The following is a 19,124-nucleotide window of genomic DNA, read 5'->3' as shown; positions in this document are numbered from 1 at the left end:
CGCTTGTTCAGCGATGATTAAAAGAGAGAATAGGGATGTTCGATAGCACTTTTTTTTTTCCAGACTGATACCAGGACCAGCCAGTATACCCATACAGAGAACGATCCGACAACCTGACCAAAACAATGGCTACCAGAACGAAGGAGTTGCAGTCTCTTTTTCTTTCTAACTTATATTGATTTAAATATTAGCAGTTCATAAGAAACCGTTGTGCGTATTGCTGTGCTAAATGCTGTGATGTGGTATGCATTGAACAGACTGACTCGCTGGTTAACGCGTGAATGTAAAAGCATGTTTGTAATTAGTTGGGTCGAAGCACTAGGCAGTGCGAAGGCCCTCCTAGAATTGATGTTTGATGTTATTAAATTGACTATTTGGGGGAGCTTAACATGTTTGAATCCTGGTCAAAATGGTGGTATTTTAGAAGGCCTGAATAGAGGGCTTGTCCTTTCAGCAATTACCCACAATTACCCACAATGCCATACACGAAGTCTATTCGTGTATGGCTTGTTTATAACAGCCCTCCAATATGGCCGCCGGTAGTGCATTGTGGGTAATTGCTAAAAGGACGGAGCCCTCTATATGAACGCCAGCCCCCCTAAAACCGCCCCCACCACCAAAGGCACTAGCACCCCTCAGAAAGTTTGAAGTGCCACTTTCAACGATCAATACAAAGTGCAATGAATGCAAAAAAGCCTCGAAGACCGATGCATAAAAATGAATAGCAAGTCGGCCATTTTGCTATGAAGAGGCCATTTTGCTCAAAATTCCAGAACTCATACTTGGCCCAACTCTGACTTGGGAATTCGGCCATAGGAGACTCAATTGGAGGAAGATCCTTGACAGAAGGACAATGCTTAATTCAGAAACTTTTATGCTGGCATCAAACTGATGATTTCAACCCCCCCCCCCCACCAAAACTGATGATTTCCCCCCCACCCAAAAAAAAAAAAAAAAAGCGTGACCGGCGTGCAAGTTCATAATAATCATAATTATTATGGCAGCACATCTGTGCGTTCCATCGGCTTTGGACATGAATCGCCCGAGTCTTCATTGTCAGAAACTTTTGTGAAGAATCCATCTGGTTCCTTGTACAAAAAGGTCCCGCAGATAGAGAGAGCAAACATCCACATATCGCCTCTCTCCCAATATCCTCAGTGTCTCTGCTTGTTTACAGATCTTTAGCCCTCCCCCTCCCTCAAGTCCCACTTGGGCTCCTATTGGCCTTGCGAGCTGACGTGTCGGGCGACTCCTCGCTCCTTCCCATCGAAACCTGGCAAGGGCTGCCCGTATTTGTCCACACACCAACAGAAGCCTCGCTTTCTGCCCTTGGATGGACGGCACTGCAAGTGAAGAGGAGGGAGAAGGTGAAGCTAAATGTTAAAAAAAAAAAAAAAAAAACACTCGTTGAATGTGCGGCATTATGGCTAACGGGCCACTTTAGTCGATGGAGGAGAACGGCAATAGTTAAGAGGCATTAATGGGCAGATTGTGCTTGAGTGAACGCAGCCTTGGCCGCGCGGCGCGCTGTGGTATTTTCAGCAACTTTTATGGTCCACCTCCTGTTACGCACACATATAGAGGCCTTGAAGGTAAACAGAAACCTGCTCAAATATTTGCTTAGGGACTTTCGTGAACAACTGAGAACCCAGATCTATTTTCAGGAGCCGGTGGCAGCACGAATCATCTGTTGCTGATTATACCCCACAGCTCCAAATTATGGGTACTACAAATGACTTACAGAGTCTGCGTGGAGCTACCCGAGGGCTGTTATTTTATTGCCAATTTTACGAAAGGTCAACCCCTGCTCTAGTAAAACGCGCAGATTGGGATGGAAGTTGTGCGTCCTCATCGCAACACGCTTCTGCGAAGAATAGCAACGCGTTAGAAAACGTCTCCAAGGAGACGTTTATTGCTATTAAGGGATGGGTTGGCTGCAGATGATGTCCATGTCCAAATTAGACCGGACCACATGAATGGAAGCACCGGAGGCCTGCGTGCACGCTGCACACTGCGCTGCATCCACTCTACATAAACAAAGACAATGAGCCTGGCTGCTTATGAGATGATTGCAGGAGAGCACGTCCATTAAGCAAGGAGGCCGGGCTGCGTAATAAGAAAAGCGACGCAGAGGCGCCCTAAGTGCCTCCATATGAACGCATTTATTACAACCCCATTGTGGGCTGAGCCGCTGAGCGAGGGCACGGCCGCCACTCTATTTCTGGGAGCGCTTCTCAAAAGTCCAGCAATTATGGGGCGAGGACGTCGGGTGCCGGCGGCCACCTTGACGTCTGTCTCGCTGGGAAGATTCCCGAGCGTCGTCCCAGTCAGGCAACGCCACTGGGGTTTGGGCACTGCGGTCGCAGTCTCCAGTGCCAGTGGCTCGGGGTCTACCTCACTGGTGTGGCGGTGCAATGATGAGGCTCTAATAACTACCGATGAATACAGGAGGACAGATTCACATCTATAATTGGGCTGCAGGAGGCCCACAGTTTGAGTCACTGCATTTGGGCTTTGAATCTCCATTAATGCAGCCTGCAAAAAAACAAGTAAGACACTTGGGCTCGCTCTTTTGAAATAAGAAAGCTCTTTGGGAAAGTTCATGTTTTGAACGGAACTATTTTGAAAGCTAAAAGCAGTCTTAGAGTGTTGTTGCCACAGAGAGTCACTGTTTCTTTTGCCGCAGTGTTTACGTCGCACGCCTTTCTTGTCGCAACCGAGCCCTTTTCGATCTGGCCTTGGGACCAGCCAGTTGCTGGATATTGGACCACTGCTCAGGATTTGAACCCGCACCACTTGCATGAAAGGTAGCAGCATGTTCCGCTGCCAATGATGGTGAGAATCAGGTATTGAAGTTTTACACCCCTATCCCAGCATACGACATCAGAAAATTGGGTTTGACTCCATCATCTCGTATGCAGAACAGAGACGTGGTGAAAAATTTCGGCTTTGAAAGGCAGTGTGAACGTTTGTTTTCGTGACACACGACCCTTAACACCGCTTGTTGATCCACCGATTGTACTTCTGTTTCCTACCTGCTTTTTCTTATAAAAGCCCTTCTTGTCGCAGTTTGGTATGCGGAAACCTCGAGGGTTGAGTGTGTCTGTAATCTTGAGGCTGCCGAGGATGCTCTCGAGCTCTCGCCGACAGGGACCCTGCACACAAGAGAACACCATCAGCGGTTCCGGTAAGTTTGTCATCAAATTGTTATGTGTCAGCAGTTGTCTGTTCCTGTAAAGTCATGGCTCAACGAAGACATTAAAGACATTAAATTTGCCCGAAGGTGTGACTGGTAGCCTGTCTAGACTGCAGTCTGCTTTTCACCCAAAGTCGGCTAGGAAGGCTTCAGCTCCCCACCAAACCCATAAGGACTTAAGCAGTACAGAAAATGGATGGACGGATGAATGTCTGCTACCATAAACCTCAGCTAGCACAGGTGGCGCCATTTTGCATTCCATGTCTTCACTAACCGGTATGTACGTTTTCCGTTTTGTCGTGTTATAAAAATGGAGCCATTGGTGGTGTAGTGGTTCACGTCAGAGGCTGACACGGGAGACAGATTGATTCCCACTTGGTGCCTTTTGTCCTTTTCTTGTGATGAACTGGTGGTCAGTACAGGATCAAGTTTGCTTTTCGGGTGTAGCGACAGCGAATTTTCTCAAGTTCTTCCTGATTTTCCAGCTTCTTGGAGCTGACTTCCAAGTCAGAACTTGTGGGGAGAACGCAAAACAACCAAAGAGACAGTCATACTTCGATTTTCGACCATAATCCGTTCCAGAAGGCTGTACGAAAACTGATTTGTCGAAAACCGAAACCACGCTCTTTAAAAAAAAAAATCTTTATTGAACATGTCTGCTCACAATGGAACGCTACACGACGAAGCGTCACTTCCTCGTGTAAGGAAGGCGAGAAGAGTCAAGTGGCACATTCAAGTGTGCTCAGTTTGGTTGAGAAACGATTTTCGGTCGTAATACGAGGCATAAAAAACTCGAAAGTTTTGGTTGAGAACAGAGACGTTCGAAAACCGAGGTTTGACTGTAATCTGGGTCCAATTCACTTATCTCTTATCAATGCAGTCAATTGTCTCAGAGTTGCATTATGCGGGTGTTTTAGCACGGGCATGTGAAGTTGATTTTGGGAATGGCCGAAGTTATGTTTCCACCCTGGTCCTTTGATCTGAATCAAATTATAAAAAAACAAAGTAAAAACATTTAAATGAAGTCACATCCTGAAATAATTATCTGACAAAATGCAGACATCGCCAACAAAAAAAATGCTGTCTTCCAGCTCATTTTCGGATTTTTATTCTTGTACATTCGTACGTTTCCGCTATCGTTTTTGCTGTCATTTGACCCGAGTTTTGGTCTTTGGGTTGTGTGCAGCTCACACTTTAGCTGATCTGACCTGTGAGCACTTCTTCAACTGTTCTCCGTCGTCTTGTTTGACGTACGCAAGGATCCGGACGATGGCGATCAAACTTGCTCAAACACCAGCGTTTGTTTTTAATCCGACCCAACATGATAAATGTGGGAAAAAAAAATCCATTTTCAGACAGACAAATTCCATACTTCAATTTCCGGTAATGTTGACTTGCAACCCGACCAAGGTGTACCCTGCTTCTTGCCCTAAATCCGTTGGAATAGGCTCCCTGACATAGCATAAGCGCTATAGGAAATTGATGGATGGATGTGGGAAGGGGGAAGCATGAAAGCAGAGCCAAAAAGGCCTGTCCTAAGCTCCAAGTACTCTGGTCGCTAATTAAAGCGACCATGCAGCCAAAGCCCAGTTCTCGTGTGCATTCACGTCTTTGGCCAAAAGAGGAGATGGAAATAGTAGCTGGGCTTCCCAACAGGCACTCAAGCCGGCCAATCCATCATCCGCTGGCACTCCGTGCAGCCGGCACGCGGACGCCTTGTGGTCAAACAACCGCCTGACCCAGGTCAGCCGCAGGGCCACGGTCCCTGCTCGCTGCCCATGCCATTCTGTTGGTCGCGGCGCCTGCCAACCTTCAGCACGCTTCCCCCCCAAAAAAACATTTCATCACCCGCAGGAGGAGAAAAACACCAAAACACAGAAAGAGAGATCGAGAACAGAAAAACATTCCAATTCCGTGCTCCAGAGGAAGGAAGCTATTGGTTGTGGTACTTACATACTCAGGCTCCGGTTTGATCTCCAGGGAGAAGTTCTGTTGGTCTGTCAGGAGTGGTCCAGGCACGTCCTCCATTTTAAAGCTTTTAATTCTCTTCTGCTGCTCCCGTCGTAGGATTTCAGCCTTGGCAGAGGGCGGGAAGGGGTTAAGCGCAGGTCTCACGGGTCCCGTGGGTCTGCTATGTGCACTGTGCGTGTTCTGGAAGACGCCACTGGTAGAGTTGTGCTCCTCGTCCGGAGTCTCGATGGTCTCTGCCAGTGTTTTGAAAGAGCACGTGGTTGTTCGCTGTGCCGTGTTTTGGTTGCAGACCCAAGCACACACATTCAAATACTGCTGGGTGTGGTTGTTTTTCGCGGTATGAAAGTGATTCCAACATACTAGAAGGTACAATCAATCCTTAAAGTTACAATCGAAAGGAATGCCCTCGGGGCTTATTGTTGGACTCCATGCTGAAGTCGAACCTTTTTTGCGAGTTATAAAACAAGTGTCAAGGGTATAAAGATGATGCATTTAGGGGGTTCCACCCCATTAAGAAGCTACGCTGTGATAAGATTTCTTATCTAATCCCCAAAGAACTCATTATTGCTTATGATTGGACCCCAAGGTACTGATTCCAGTCAGGGTATTAAAGGTGTAAGTCTTTTTCATTGAAGCGCCGCCCTCAAGGCAATCCAAATGTATATAATGTTGAATTTAAGGTTAAAACTGTACCATTGCACCCAATTCGGCTTATGACTTAGACACCCTTTTACCTATACAGGTATGAGCCCAAACTGTAATTGTCAAGGGGATTAGGGTAATGCATTTGAGTTTACCATCCCAATGACAAGCCATATTGTGATAACAGTCCATTTATCAGTCTCAAACTACCACTTGAGGTTATCACTCTTGTGATATGTCATATTGTCATTTCATTTCCAACAATCCATTAAAAAAAAAATACACCAATGCACCCCACCGGGCTTAGTTTTGGACACCCCAGTGCCTTATCAAGGACCAAAATGGTGCAGTCAAGGGTGTAACTGTAGTTCATTTAAAGGTGCCACAAGCCATACAGTGAATAAATTGCTACCTCCACCCCTAACCTCTCCACCCACAAAGTCGTACAATACACTAATATACCCTATATTGTGCTTATTTATAAACACAGTCGTATCTTCCAGGAATGAAAAAGCTATGACCCCAATTTACAGTGCAGTCAAGTGTCAGGGAAGTTATACACGCATTAGAGGATACTGCCCCGGTGACTAGCCAGACTGTGATGAAATTTCATTTCTACCCCCCCACAGAATCCAAATACACCAACTTACTCGACTGGATTTATTTTTAGATACCGTGGTTCAGGTAGGGTGCTGTGAAGTGTCACGGGTGTAAGTGAACCAATTAAACAACAGCCTTAGCTTTGCGTGTACCACCTGCAGTGACAAGACATTGCACCTTTAAGAGTCCAGCGAGGACCATATGATAAATGTATGACAGAATAAAAGTAGTCTCCTACTGAATTGTCCATCATCCATCCATTTTCTATCGCGCGTTTTCTCATTCGGATCACGGATGAGCAGGAGCCCATCCCAGCTAACTTGGGCTGCACACTGGACTGGTCGCCAGTTGATCAGAGTGCACGTAGAGACAAATCAGCATTAACACTCTTATTCATACGATTGACAAGTTACCTCAACTTTACCTCATAATGTATGATCATAAAAAAAAAAAATCCATCCATTCATCCATTTTTTTGTCGTGCTTTTCATCATTAGGGTCACGGGTGACCCTGAGGTGATTCCAGCGGACTGATAAGCGGGCTGTTCTGCCAATCGTAGATAATAATAAACTAATTTCAAAAAGGATCCTCTAAATGAAACTCCCTGACTCACTTCAACGTAGTTCCTTGGCATCAAGATGCCAAACGATAACGCTACAGCATTACTTTTGCCCAAATGAAGCAGTTCAACTCACGTCTACATCGTTCCTTGGCACCAGGTTGCCATAAGATGGTGCCAAAGGAATACCATCATTGCTTTGGGATTTAAAAAAAAAAACAAAAACAACCAAACAAAAACGGCAAGAAGGGAAACTTTTCAGCAAATAGCAGAGGATATATTCTCTGCGAATTTGCAAATCTGACATTCACTCTGCGCCCATGCTGAGTTGAACTTACTCTTTACTTTTTGCAGCTCCCATTGAAGACCCTCCTGTCCCTCTCCCCCAACACTAATTAGATGCCTATAAAGGTCCAGTATGAGCCATAAAGACAACCCTGTGCTCATTTTGCGCGCCGTTCCAAACTCCTCAATGCACGCCAGTGTGCACCCATGCACGCTGTTAAAGCGAGCGTGAGTATAATCAAGGTGCACGCATACCTGGCAGCTCATTGACAGGAGGCGTCGGTCTCTCCACGAGACGTCGAGTGCTCGTGGCGTTGGCGCAGACCCCTCGTCCCTCCAGAAGCGCCTGCAGCGGTCTGGTCTCGCCTGGTTGGTGCTGGCAGGCGAGCCCGGCGCCGCATCTGCCCGTGTACACGCCGCACGGCTGGCCGAAGCTGAGCGCGCACGTCAGGCAGCAGCCGCAGCCCGGCTCTCGGACCCTCTCGGCGCAGTCCTTGGGCAGAGGTTTGCAGGACAGGCGCGCGCCATCGTCGCACGGCTCGCACTTGATCACCGGGCCCAGCGCACCTGACCCGCGGCCAAAAGACGCCAGCACGAAAGTCACGCAAAGGGCGCGGAAGCACGGATCCATGGTTGCGTGTGTGGCCGGGGAGAGTAATCCTGCCGCGGTGACTCGTTCTGTGCTCTCATTCGCGTAATCCCACCGCACAAAACATCCCAATATATAGACCCTGCAACTGTAGTCACTCCCCCCGCGGAACTCCACTGATGAATTGCCTCCACTCCACTCTGCCATTTCTCATCACAGCAATGTACTTGACTTTATTACTCAGTCTAAATTACACATTAACGATTTTATACCCCCAAATCTTTAAATCAGTTATTTCCCAATCTGCAAGTGAGATTAATTAGCATATCTGCAGTACATTGAAAAACTACCAACAATCAATCAACCAACACTAAAATCGTGATTGTTTCCCTCAAAAAATGCTGACTATTTAATTATACACCCTGCATAATTATTTGCGAATCAAGTGCGTCATATGCTTTCGTCGAGCCTGTGCACAAAGTCACCCATAGGGGTCCAAACGTGAATTTGTGAGTGTGCGAGTGACGGGTTCAATGACCCTTTGTTGTCTGGTCTAGTCATGGCCCCAAATGGTTTGGCCCTTTACTGCTTTAGCGCAAGAGGTGTGTCAGCAAATTATACATTTCAAACTCGTGTTTCAAAATGTGAGCAATTCCCCTTTATATGCTGAACGTTCAACTGGCACGTCTCCAAAGAGATCATGCGTGGTGTATGCTTTGTTTGGTTCGTAAAAAGAGGTGACCGTTGTAGCAAATCAACTCATGGCTGCTTCACGAGACAGCGGCCTGCTAACAATGCCCTCAGCATCCGACAGTACCTGGCCGAGAAGCCCCGGAAATGTTGTATAGTAATGTTATATAGTGATGTCGGCATGTTAAAATAATGAATGGCATAAATCAGGGGTGCCCAAGTCAGGTGCACGAGAGCCCCATGTCCAGCGTGTTCTCGATGTCTCCCTCATCCGACATACCTGATTTAAATTATTAATAAATAAAATTCAATTTGGTTCCATTGTTTTGTGTTTACCAAAAAAAAAACTGGAAAAAAATGACATCGTCCATTATTTTAGGAAGGTAACATCAAATATCACTGATCAAAAAATGTTGGCTTTTTTTTTTTTTTGAATCCGGACTGCAAGTCAACTTTTCTAGATTTGTTGGGTTTTTTTGCAATGATAATGATTGTGGATCTGCTGTCATTTTTTCCCCTCTAGCTCATCAGGATAATAATAATCATAATATTAATGTTATAGCAATGATATAATATGTGATGTAGTAATATATTTAGTAACATTTATGAGTTAATGGTTAGGTTCAGCAAAAGGTGGAATGTTTTTCGGAAACGTCATAGCTCTAAATTACAAGGCATGGTACAATCCATATTGTGCAAGCTTTTATAGGTCAAACAAAAAAATGAAAATATCTCAAAAACCTGATGTGCTAGCAACATAAAAAAAGAGGCTTTTGAAATCAGCATCAAAAATATGTTTCGGGACACATAAAGGCATCTCTGATTCAAATTCTCCGTTGACCAGTGTAATAATTCACATTTTGTTTGCAGTTCATTATGGCCATTGGATGACTTGAAAATGGATTCCCATTCCCCACCTCTGCTAAAAAAGTGAGACATTCCAACCTAATTATGTCTGTGGCAATTACAGATCATAGCGGGACTATGTTAAAAATCAATACAAGTGCCTGTCGTCTCCTTAAAAGGCTTATGCTGAACCAGGCTTGGCACTCTGCCCGCCTTCTCGAGCTCTTAACTGGGCAACTCTGCAGCAGAGAGTCCTTCTCAGTGGAATGCCAAACATTTGTTTCGTATTCAGGAAGAGAGTGGAGGGGAGTCGGGAGTCGGGTGGGGAGGAGGTGGGGGGGGGTGATTTTCCTCACTCTCCTCCTCAGAAGGGGGTCTTTTTGGAGCCACCTGCACATTTTCCGCATAGCAGCAGTCAACGTCGGCCGCTGCAGGAATGTCATCCCACCGAGCAGCCACTCAATAAAGAGAGAGTGTGAAGAATGCTGCCAGTGCACACACACACACACACACACACACACACACACACACACACACACACTCGGGACATTGCTGTACTGTACATGTGTTCAACATGGGCTGCCGAGTTGACACTTTCTAATCTGGTGCAATTTGAAAAGTGTTTTCCGATCATTTGGGCGGCACGAGCCAGTCAGGTGTAGCTAAAAATAAATCTTGCTGCAGGGAACGCGGCGGTCTTAATAAAGCACATATGTCCATGCCCCGTATGATACTCGCAACTCAATAATGCCTTTATGCAGAATTCCTTTCCACTATGCATGAAAGTGTTAGTTCACCCCAATTACATGCTAACGATGCGCCCGGCAAGAGTCTTGTAGTCTGACCGAGTTAAAATATGGTTGGAACTGGAAGCGCTGAGCAGTTTGATCGGAACAGGTGGCAATTTCAAGAAGCGCATATGGATGACACCGGAGGTGTTTTTTTTGACAAAAAAGAACTTCCATCTATCTGTTATTTTGCCTTTGGACCTTGGTGGACAGGTGGGCCACACCTTGGACTGGTTGCTACGCAGCCTATCACAGAGAAAAAAAAATTGTCAAACCAAACTACACTGCAGTAATATTTTGCTGGGCGGCACGGTTATCGACCGGTTCGCACGTCAGCCTCACAGTGCAGAGGTGTAGACTCTGGCCTTCCTGTGTGGAGTTTGCATGTTCTCCCCATGCCTGCGTGGGTTATCTTCGGGTATTCGGTTTTCTCCCACATTCCAAAAACATGCATGGCAGGCTGATTGAACACCCCAAATTGTCCCTTGGTGTGATTGTGGGCACGGATGGTTGTTCGTCTGTGTGCCCTGCGTTCGGCTCGCAACCATTTCAGGGTGTCCCCCGCCTACTGTCCGAACACGGCTGGCAGACAGGCTCCAGCACCCCCGCGACCCTTACGAGGATAAGCTGTTTAGAAAATGGATGGATGGATAATATTTTGCCAACAATGACATGAGTTTAAGATCAAAGGCTCATTTTTTCACTTTTAAATGGTTTTAAACCCAACTGTCTTTATACTACAATGCACCCATTGGGTTGGATTTAAATTTACACTGGTCAACTGCTAATTTCAATCAGACATGGCTTTTATGTACCCGTATTTTTCACGGCGCTTTAAAAAATGTATTTTGTCTTTTTGTCTTTTGTAGCACATCATTTTCTTTGTATTTAAATTTTTTCCTATGTTAATTTGTTTGATTAAAACGTATGCAATACGGATTTTGTGTTGTGATATATATTGATGTGTTTCCTAAAAAAATCCACCAGTTCCTGAACCTAGCCATTAAGGAATAAATCATTAATTAATAATATTCGATATATTGCTATCACACATTAGATTATTTTTATTATATTATTATGAAAATCTGATATGCTAGAAAAAAATAAACAAAAAAAATCACAGCTAAAAAAAAATATTTTCAATATCTTACTTGCATCAGTGATTAAAAAAAAAGTTTAAACTTCTTGAGCAGTGTTATAAAATATGTCTAAAATATGATCCAAATGGTAAATATTGAGCAGGTTTGATGTAAGCTTTTTTTGACTATTTTCTGAGCAGATTGGGTGGGAAAAATCATCCCTCAAGATAATCGCTCGGGATAACCATCAGGCCTTTTGTGATCTTGTTTGGAAAGTGGCCAAATTGAAATCTGCTCTGACCCCTCCCACAACGGCGCACCCCATCAGATTTGATTGAATTTGCACATTTGGGCGTTAGTGCTCTTAGTATTCATCATCCAATTATTATTTACAAATTTCAACATTACCACTGCTCTATATCACGGTACATATGAAATGCATATTGTAAAAAAACAAACAAACAAACAAATGCCATCTGGTTAAGCTGTGTGCCTCTGCACCTGGTTGACTATTGTAATGACTTTTTTTGTTGTTGTTTTTCAGAAAGTACTGTTACCCTTTTCCAAACATTTTCTGTCATGATGAAGTGAGTTTTAAGCCCCATCATTCATTTGTCACGCCTTGAAACCAGTCCATTGCCCAAACTGTACGGGTTGTTATTTTCGGATAATTACCTCAATTTGAACCCCATTCCCCTAACCAGTGTTTATGTCTATGAACACATACATACTGTATATAGTCTGTAGGTGTGTTTGGGCGAGACAGGAACGGGTGGAGCTGTTGAGGAATGAGCCTGTTGTACATATCACATGACTACCGGTAGTTGGGTAACTTCAGCGTTTTTCTATTTCGCCCCCCCTCCCCCCCCCCCGATCTTATCGCAGATGGACTGCATGCTAACGACTCTATATATACCAATTTAATAGAGCTCTGGCTGGCCCAAATGCATTGAAAAACATCTGGTGATTTGTTTGTTTGTTTGTTTTCATTTTCAGTAAACTCAATAAAAGTGAATTGGTTCTCGGGAATTTCGAGCTATCGCCAAATTGTACACTTTCTGGGATATTCCATTTTGCAGGTCACGTTGGTCTGTGGTCACAAGGTAACAGCAGATTGACTTGAAGGACAAAACAAACTCTACTTCTGCTTGTACTGCAACTTGTACTTCTATTTCTTGCACTTATACAACTTTTACTTCTTCTACTTCATCTCCGTTTGTCTCTGTGGTTGATTCTCAGTTAAGCTATTCAAAGCGTTTCGATGAAGTGCAAAATGAAAAATTTTGCCCCTCAAACTGCGATTCAAAAGCATTTTTTTTTCTTTTATAAAGCCTTTATGTACTGACATGTCAATTTTAACTGCCCAGTCTGATTTTTTTTTTTCTTCAGAGATTGGAGAGAAGCCAGCAACTATTTTTTGGGGAATTCTGACACCTCGTCACCCCCCCACCTCCAGGCAGCAGGAGGCTGTAATTAGCAAAGTAGAAGACGCCGGGAAACGAGCTCGCGACGTCGGCCCGTGACAGTTGCAGAGTGTTGGTTTTGAAATGATCCACAGTCCCCCTAACTCCCTCCCAGGCAACATGGCTTCCTATGTCTGCACTCGTCTGACTGGTCCAGACTTTAACATGTTTTCACACATGCGCGCACATTTCCTCACAAGTGTGAAGGAGGTCTGACCGCTCTGTCAGTCGGGCACAAGTGGACGACAGAGAAACACACAAAGTGCCTTTTCATTCACGCTTCATTTATATTAGTCTGTTCACACTTCACAGCAATGAGCCTGGCTTTAAATATACAGTGCGTGAAAAAGCACCTGAACCAAGTGGCTCCGGCCATGTACTGTATCATTACAGACACGCCATTAGTCATTGTAAACAAAGACTCAATTAGGGTGGCGATATCCCTTACAGAGCCTATTTATAAATGCTGTATTTGTTTTTGCAAGTGCTGGTGGTCTGTGGTGATATAATGTGGTTTGATGTGTATATTGTCGAGAGCAAGTTATCACTGCTGAATGTCAATAGCAGTCGGTGGAAAAAGGTTAAAAGGAGCAGTGAGCAGCCTACGGCCTGTGAGACAATATTCAACCCTTGAGAGCATTCGAGACCGCCCACCATGGAATTGTTATTTTAAAAAAATAATAAAAATGGGGGGTGAAAGGATATGTAACCCACAAACACTCCTGATAGGCAGAGTCATTCCTGGGGAAATCTTGAGCTGCAAAGGACTCTATCGCCAAGGCACATGATTATAATTGCAATTGGTAACACTAATAAACAGCAAATTTTAATGAGAGATGCCGTTATGTGTCCCCCATTTTTTTTTTTGATGTTGATTTAAAAAAAAAAAAAAGTCTCTACTTTTTTTTTAAACATCCGGTTTTTGAGATATTTTCATTTTTTCAAAGTTTGACCTATAAAAGCTTACGCAATACAGGTTTTACCATGACCTAGTTATGTTTGAGATAAAAAAAAATTCCACTTGCTGAACTCAACCTTTAATTCATAAATATTATGAAATATATTTCGATATAGGGTGGCATGGTGATCGACTGGTTTGAACGTCCGCCTCGCAGTGCAGAGGCGAAGGGTTCGATTCCGGCTCCGGCCTTCCTGTGTGGAGTTTACATCTTCTCATCGTGCCTGCGTTGGTTTTCTCCGGGTACTCCAGTTTCCTCCCACATTCCAAAAACATGCCAGGTAAGTAAATGGAACACTGTAAATTTTCCTTTGGTGTGACTGTGAGCGTGAATGGTTGTTTGTCTATGTGTGCACCCTGTGATTGATTGGCATCTTTACATATTATCTCCCTGTGCCTGCGTGGGTTTTCTCTGGGTACTCCAGTTTCCTCCCACATTCCAAAAACATGCATGGCAGGGTAATGGAACACTCTAAATTGTCCCTAGGTGTGATTGTGAGTGCGGATGGTTGTTCGTCCTGTGATTGGCTGGCAACCAGTTCCGCCTAGTGCCCGAAGATGGCTGGGAAAGACTCCAGCTCGTCCACGACCCTTGTGAGGATGAAGTGGTTCAGATAATGTATGAATAGTATGATAGAACCTATTATTCTATTGTTCTTATAATATTATGAAAAACTGATTTATTGGAGAAAAAACAAGGGCAGACTCAGAATCAGCACCCCGAAAAGAAAATGTAGAAAAGTTTCCATGCATTTCTGATTTTTAAAAATCATGAAAAAATTGATGCCGCATCGTCCACGACCCTTGTGAGGATGAAGTGGTTCAGATAATGTATGAATAGTATGATAGAACCTATTATTCTATTGTTCTTATAATATTATGAAAAACTGATTTATTGGAGAAAAAACAAGGGCAGACTCAGAATCAGCACCCCGAAAAAAAAATGTAGAAACGTTTCCTTGCATTTCTGATTTTTAAAAATCATTAAAAAATTGATGCCGCGTGTCACCGTGGTGTGGACTGATGTCATCAGGTGGTTTCCGTTGTTACGTAATTGGGTGTTTTGACCCTGATCCGGCACTGGATCTCCGCTTTCTCATTTTCTAGGATGTTTTTACTTGGCTGCGAAGTCTGCGTTCATGGTGTGGCTATCTTGGAAGTGGGACTTGGACCAATTGTTGCCCCCGAAAGGTCAATATTGAAATTGATTCAAACTGGAATTGATTTAGACTATGACTATTGGACTACTCCTTTGAAATAGATCCAATTTCTCTGTTTATTTCTTCAATGACAAAGATTCAGTTAGCTGACTCCAATTTTCAGTGGTTCAATTTATCTCACAAAAAAAAAAAGAAAAAAGGGCACTAGTTATTTCGGCATCCCAGAACACATTTTTCCGTCGCCCTCCCTCTCTCTTTCACTTTAACATTTGTTCTCCTTCGTGGAAATAGATGCCCCATTCATTAAAAGCGCGTAAAGGGGTCTGCTTCCAAACATGTGCTCTCATATCTCTAAAAAACCTGGGCCACTGCTGTTTATTGCCACAGGCCTCCTCTACTGTACATGGTAGATTTAATGCTTTCTAAATACAATCTGGTCTGCTCTCTTGTGTATTTTTTCTGCAATTACCCCTCCTGTGTCATTAATCTGCTGCTAAATTCATAAATCATGGCAAATTGCTGCACGGGCCCCCATAAGTTATCCAAACCTTTGTGCCCTTGTGTAGTCTTCACAATATTGCTTTTTTTCCTCCTTCCAGCTTCTTGTATTACAAATAACAGAGCAAGACGAGCTTTCGGTTCCGCTGCAGTCGCCACACCTGCAGGCCTGCACTTCCTTCCTGCCCACCCCGGGAATTCTTAACTTTCACCACCTGCAGATGGACAGTAAGGAAGAGGTGGAGGAGGATGAAGACACTTTCCCTCCCTCTTATATTCTCTCCCACTGCCATCAAGACAACCTGCCCAGGCTTGTGTTGCAGGTAAAATTCTCCAGCGTTTCTGTCCGCAACAACCGAGGTTGCCTTCTTTTTGAGTCAACACTTATTCAGTGGCAGTGCAGTTGACTTATGGTGAGCACCTCTGCCTTACGGTTCTACACTGAAAAGAATGGTGTGTTGAATTGACTCCATTTTATTTCAACAAGGGGATGCCCGAAATAAAATGCTCTGCTTCCAGATACATTTTTAAATAAGATGCATAGTCTACTTAAATAACATATCTGGTTCCAGATGGTTTTATTTCGGGCAACCACTTGACAAAATTATCCATTTTCCGATCCGCTTATCCTTACAAGGGTCGTGGGGGGTGCTGGAGCCTATCTCAGCTGTCTTCGGGCAGTAGGCGGGGGACACCCTGAACCGGTTGCCAGTCAATCGCAAGGCACGCACAGACGAACAACCATTTTCGCTCACACTCACACCTAGGGACAATTTAGAGTGTTCGATCAGCCTGGCATGCATGTTTTTTGGAAAGTGGGAGGAAACCGGAGTACCCGGAGAAAACCCATGCAGGCCCGGGGAGAACATGCAAACTCAACACCACGAGGCCAGAGCTGGAATTGAATTCGGTACCGCTGCACTGTGAGGTCAACGTGCTGTGCACTGGACAATCGGACCACCCTTGACAAAATAAAATGGAGTAAATTCAACAAAAATGTTTTTGCAGCTTCGGTTTGAATCTCAGCTGAGGCCTTCCTCTGTGAATAAGGACAAGTTCTCCATACAATATTCAATCTTGATAGTTGGATAATGACTGCTTAAATTGAATGAAGGGAGTTTGTTGGCAACTTAAAAACAACGCACAATATTTGATACAAATGTTTCATTGTTTTTATTTACAGAGCACATCGAAACAATTCCCTTTGCATATAAGAATAAACTGTAGCACAGAGGTCCACTTACATGAGGACATTTTTACCATTTTGTACATAGGAAATACAGAGCCACACTGTGGTGATATAAGCGAAAGCAAAATGGAAATACAGGTTATGTCTTTCACAGCAACCACACGGTACACAAAATACATGTCCTGGAACAGACTGAATGAACGTTAAAATTACGGCTTCTTTTCAGACACTGATACAAGAAATATAGTGAAATATCCTCCAGCGCTGTACTGAGAACAACAGTTTTCAAAATTTGCGGGAACATCCCCCCCTAGGGGGCACCAGAAGAAGGGGAGGCGCAGCAGAATGAGAAGAACAAAGAAAGCAGTTTTGTAGCAAAATTGACGAATTTTTTTTTTTTTTTTTTGTGAGGTGCCTTCAGAAATTCATTTTAACGAGGGTATGGACTGTTCTCCTTCAGCCGGCAAGGGGTGCTAAAGATCTGAAGAGAGGCAGTAGATTGAGAAAAATAGAGAAAAATACTTCTCAGATAACTTCGGGTTGTTTGACGTGGAACGAGAAGAAAATTCATCCCACAAAATAATGATATTTTTCAGCTTTTCCCCAGCCACTATTGGACAATTTTGCAGTCGAAAAAGAGTATTTCTTTCTCTCTTAGTTGAACAAGGGCATGGCAGTTTCAGAGAAATAAAGACGATATTTGGAAACCCGCTACTCAAACTTCATGTTAAAGAATCAGCTTTGAGGAGGGTTAGGACAAAATTCATGGCAGGCTATTGGATACAGAAATGGTGCGCCATCCGTATCTGAATGAGTAGGCTGCGTTCAAGCGCTCAGAAAAGCTCGAGAGAAGTGGAAGCCCATTTTGTTACTGAGGATAATAGCCACCCCTAGGGGGCACTAGAGGACTTCAGGGGCGAGGCAATCCAGCGTGAGAAAGAGAAATAACGCATCATATAACAAAACCGGTCCTTAATAAAATTCTCTTTTTCTTTTTTGGTGGCGCTGGGGGATTGAGAAAAATAAATATTGTTTTTCTTTACAAACGTTCTAATAACTTCAGCAATGGAAAGAAAGATGAGGATTTAACAATGGATGAACGCAACAGCGTTGTCCTCACACAGTGTGTTTCAAATGAGCAGCAGTTTGAGAACAATAAAGAACAAAGAATAAGATTCGGTGATGGCAATATGGACACTTAACAAAGGGTGATAATACAGCGGTATATATTTGCAGCTCTTGATTTTCAAAGTAGGGGTGATCTTGAAACAGACTTTTTTTTTTAATTCACTGGGTTTGTTCAATATTGTTTTACAGTGAGATAATTTCATCGTGTTGTTTTCAAATGTTTTATTTAAATGTTGAATTGGCTCAGTGTCCCACAAAGTCATGCATGGGGACGTGCCCTCATAAAAAGAAAAAAAAAAAAACCCGACCCAAAAGACAATAAATTTGGTATAATTGGACACTGTAACCAGCTTGTGTCATGGGGTAGAGGAATACACAATATATATTAGGGTTTACTTAAAATAATTTTCATCTCACACACACAATCACTCGCTCTTTTTCATTTTTCATGTTGACAGCTGTCGTACACACAGAACGGAAGACTTATAATGCAGAACATGATTAAGTACGGTTTAAAAAAATAAAACTTTTTTTTATGGTGCATAGATCATATATGCACACTATACATCCAATCAAACCAATTTATATACACGCACGCCACTCTAACACACTTCTCCATGATTTCGTAAATGAAATGACATTATTAATGCCCTTACTGTTTAATAGTGAAACATCACATATAAGGGTGTGGAACTGAAGTCATGAGAGTCCATGTTCAGTAGAATGTCTCGCTCATCATCGTCTCACATTTATAGTTCCTCGTTTTTCCAGGAGGCGGTCGTCCTACTTACTCTTCAGCGAGCCGATCATCACCTTGGACACAAAGTTGACGATGGCGCTGGCCGGCTGCTCTGGGTCGTGCTCAGCAAACAGGTGGCACACGTTGTCCATGGAGGTGCCACTTTTTCTCGCCACGAAGCCAAAGATCCTGCGCAGAAGCGGAGCAAAGGGTAAGAGAAACATTAATTGTGTTAAAAGGCTCTTCGGCTTCTGGTGTGAATCATGTCCTTACTTTGCTGACGTGCAGCCATCCCTTTTCCACCTGTTAGGAAAGAAAAGTGAAAATGGGAAAATTACACTCACGGGCCACAACATAAGGTACACCCACACCCCCTGAATGCAAATATGCAATGATTAACTGACATCTGGAAAAAGATGCCTCAAAAATCAAACCCAAGTTTCATCATTGGCGTGACCGTCTAAAACAGGGGTGTCAAACTCATTTCACATGGTGGGCCACATACGGCCTCGGTAGATGTCAAGTGGGCCGGACCATTAAAATGATACAATACTTTGCTATAAATAACCAAAACAATATGTCTTTCCTTTGTTTTGGTATAAAGAAGCACAAGAACATTAGGAAAATGTTGAAATTTAATGAACATATCTTTTACAAAACATTTCATGAAGCACCTTACATTTCCTTCGACAAATGTGCAATTTACTTTTATCATTCACATATATGCATTGCAACTGATCCCA

General features: G+C 43.6%; 2 protein-coding genes across 3 annotated transcripts in view; both read right to left on the bottom strand.

The window, feature by feature from the left end:
• Positions 1-961: 961 nt before the first annotated feature.
• Positions 962-8,004, bottom strand: LOC109521219 (insulin-like growth factor-binding protein 3). Its single transcript, XM_019878919.1, has 4 exons — positions 7,510-8,004; positions 5,150-5,400; positions 3,036-3,155; positions 962-1,343 (listed from the first exon to the last, which is right to left on the bottom strand). Exons 1-4 carry the CDS (start codon positions 7,883-7,885, stop codon positions 1,218-1,220), a joined length of 873 nt encoding a protein of 290 aa, XP_019734478.1. The 5' UTR covers positions 7,886-8,004; the 3' UTR covers positions 962-1,217.
• Positions 8,005-16,474: 8,470 nt separating this feature from the next.
• The window catches only part of tns3 (tensin 3), a 64,959-nt gene continuing 62,309 nt past the window's right edge, over positions 16,475-19,124 (bottom strand). For both annotated transcript variants that reach the window (XM_019878913.1, XM_019878914.1), the window contains 2 exons: positions 18,655-18,684; positions 16,475-18,570 (listed from right to left, as the gene is read on the bottom strand). In XM_019878913.1, the coding sequence (XP_019734472.1) occupies positions 18,426-18,570; positions 18,655-18,684 (175 nt within the window). In that variant the 3' untranslated portion in view covers positions 16,475-18,425. The remainder of the gene's footprint in view (positions 18,571-18,654; positions 18,685-19,124) is intronic.

This window comes from Hippocampus comes, unplaced genomic scaffold (genome assembly GCF_001891065.2).
Source record: "Hippocampus comes isolate QL1 unplaced genomic scaffold, H_comes_QL1_v1.1 scaffold85, whole genome shotgun sequence".
In the NCBI taxonomy this organism is placed as follows: Eukaryota; Metazoa; Chordata; class Actinopteri; order Syngnathiformes; family Syngnathidae; genus Hippocampus; species Hippocampus comes.
The sequence above is the reverse complement of the archived record's forward strand: the minus strand, read 5'-3'. Positions and strand labels throughout refer to the sequence as shown.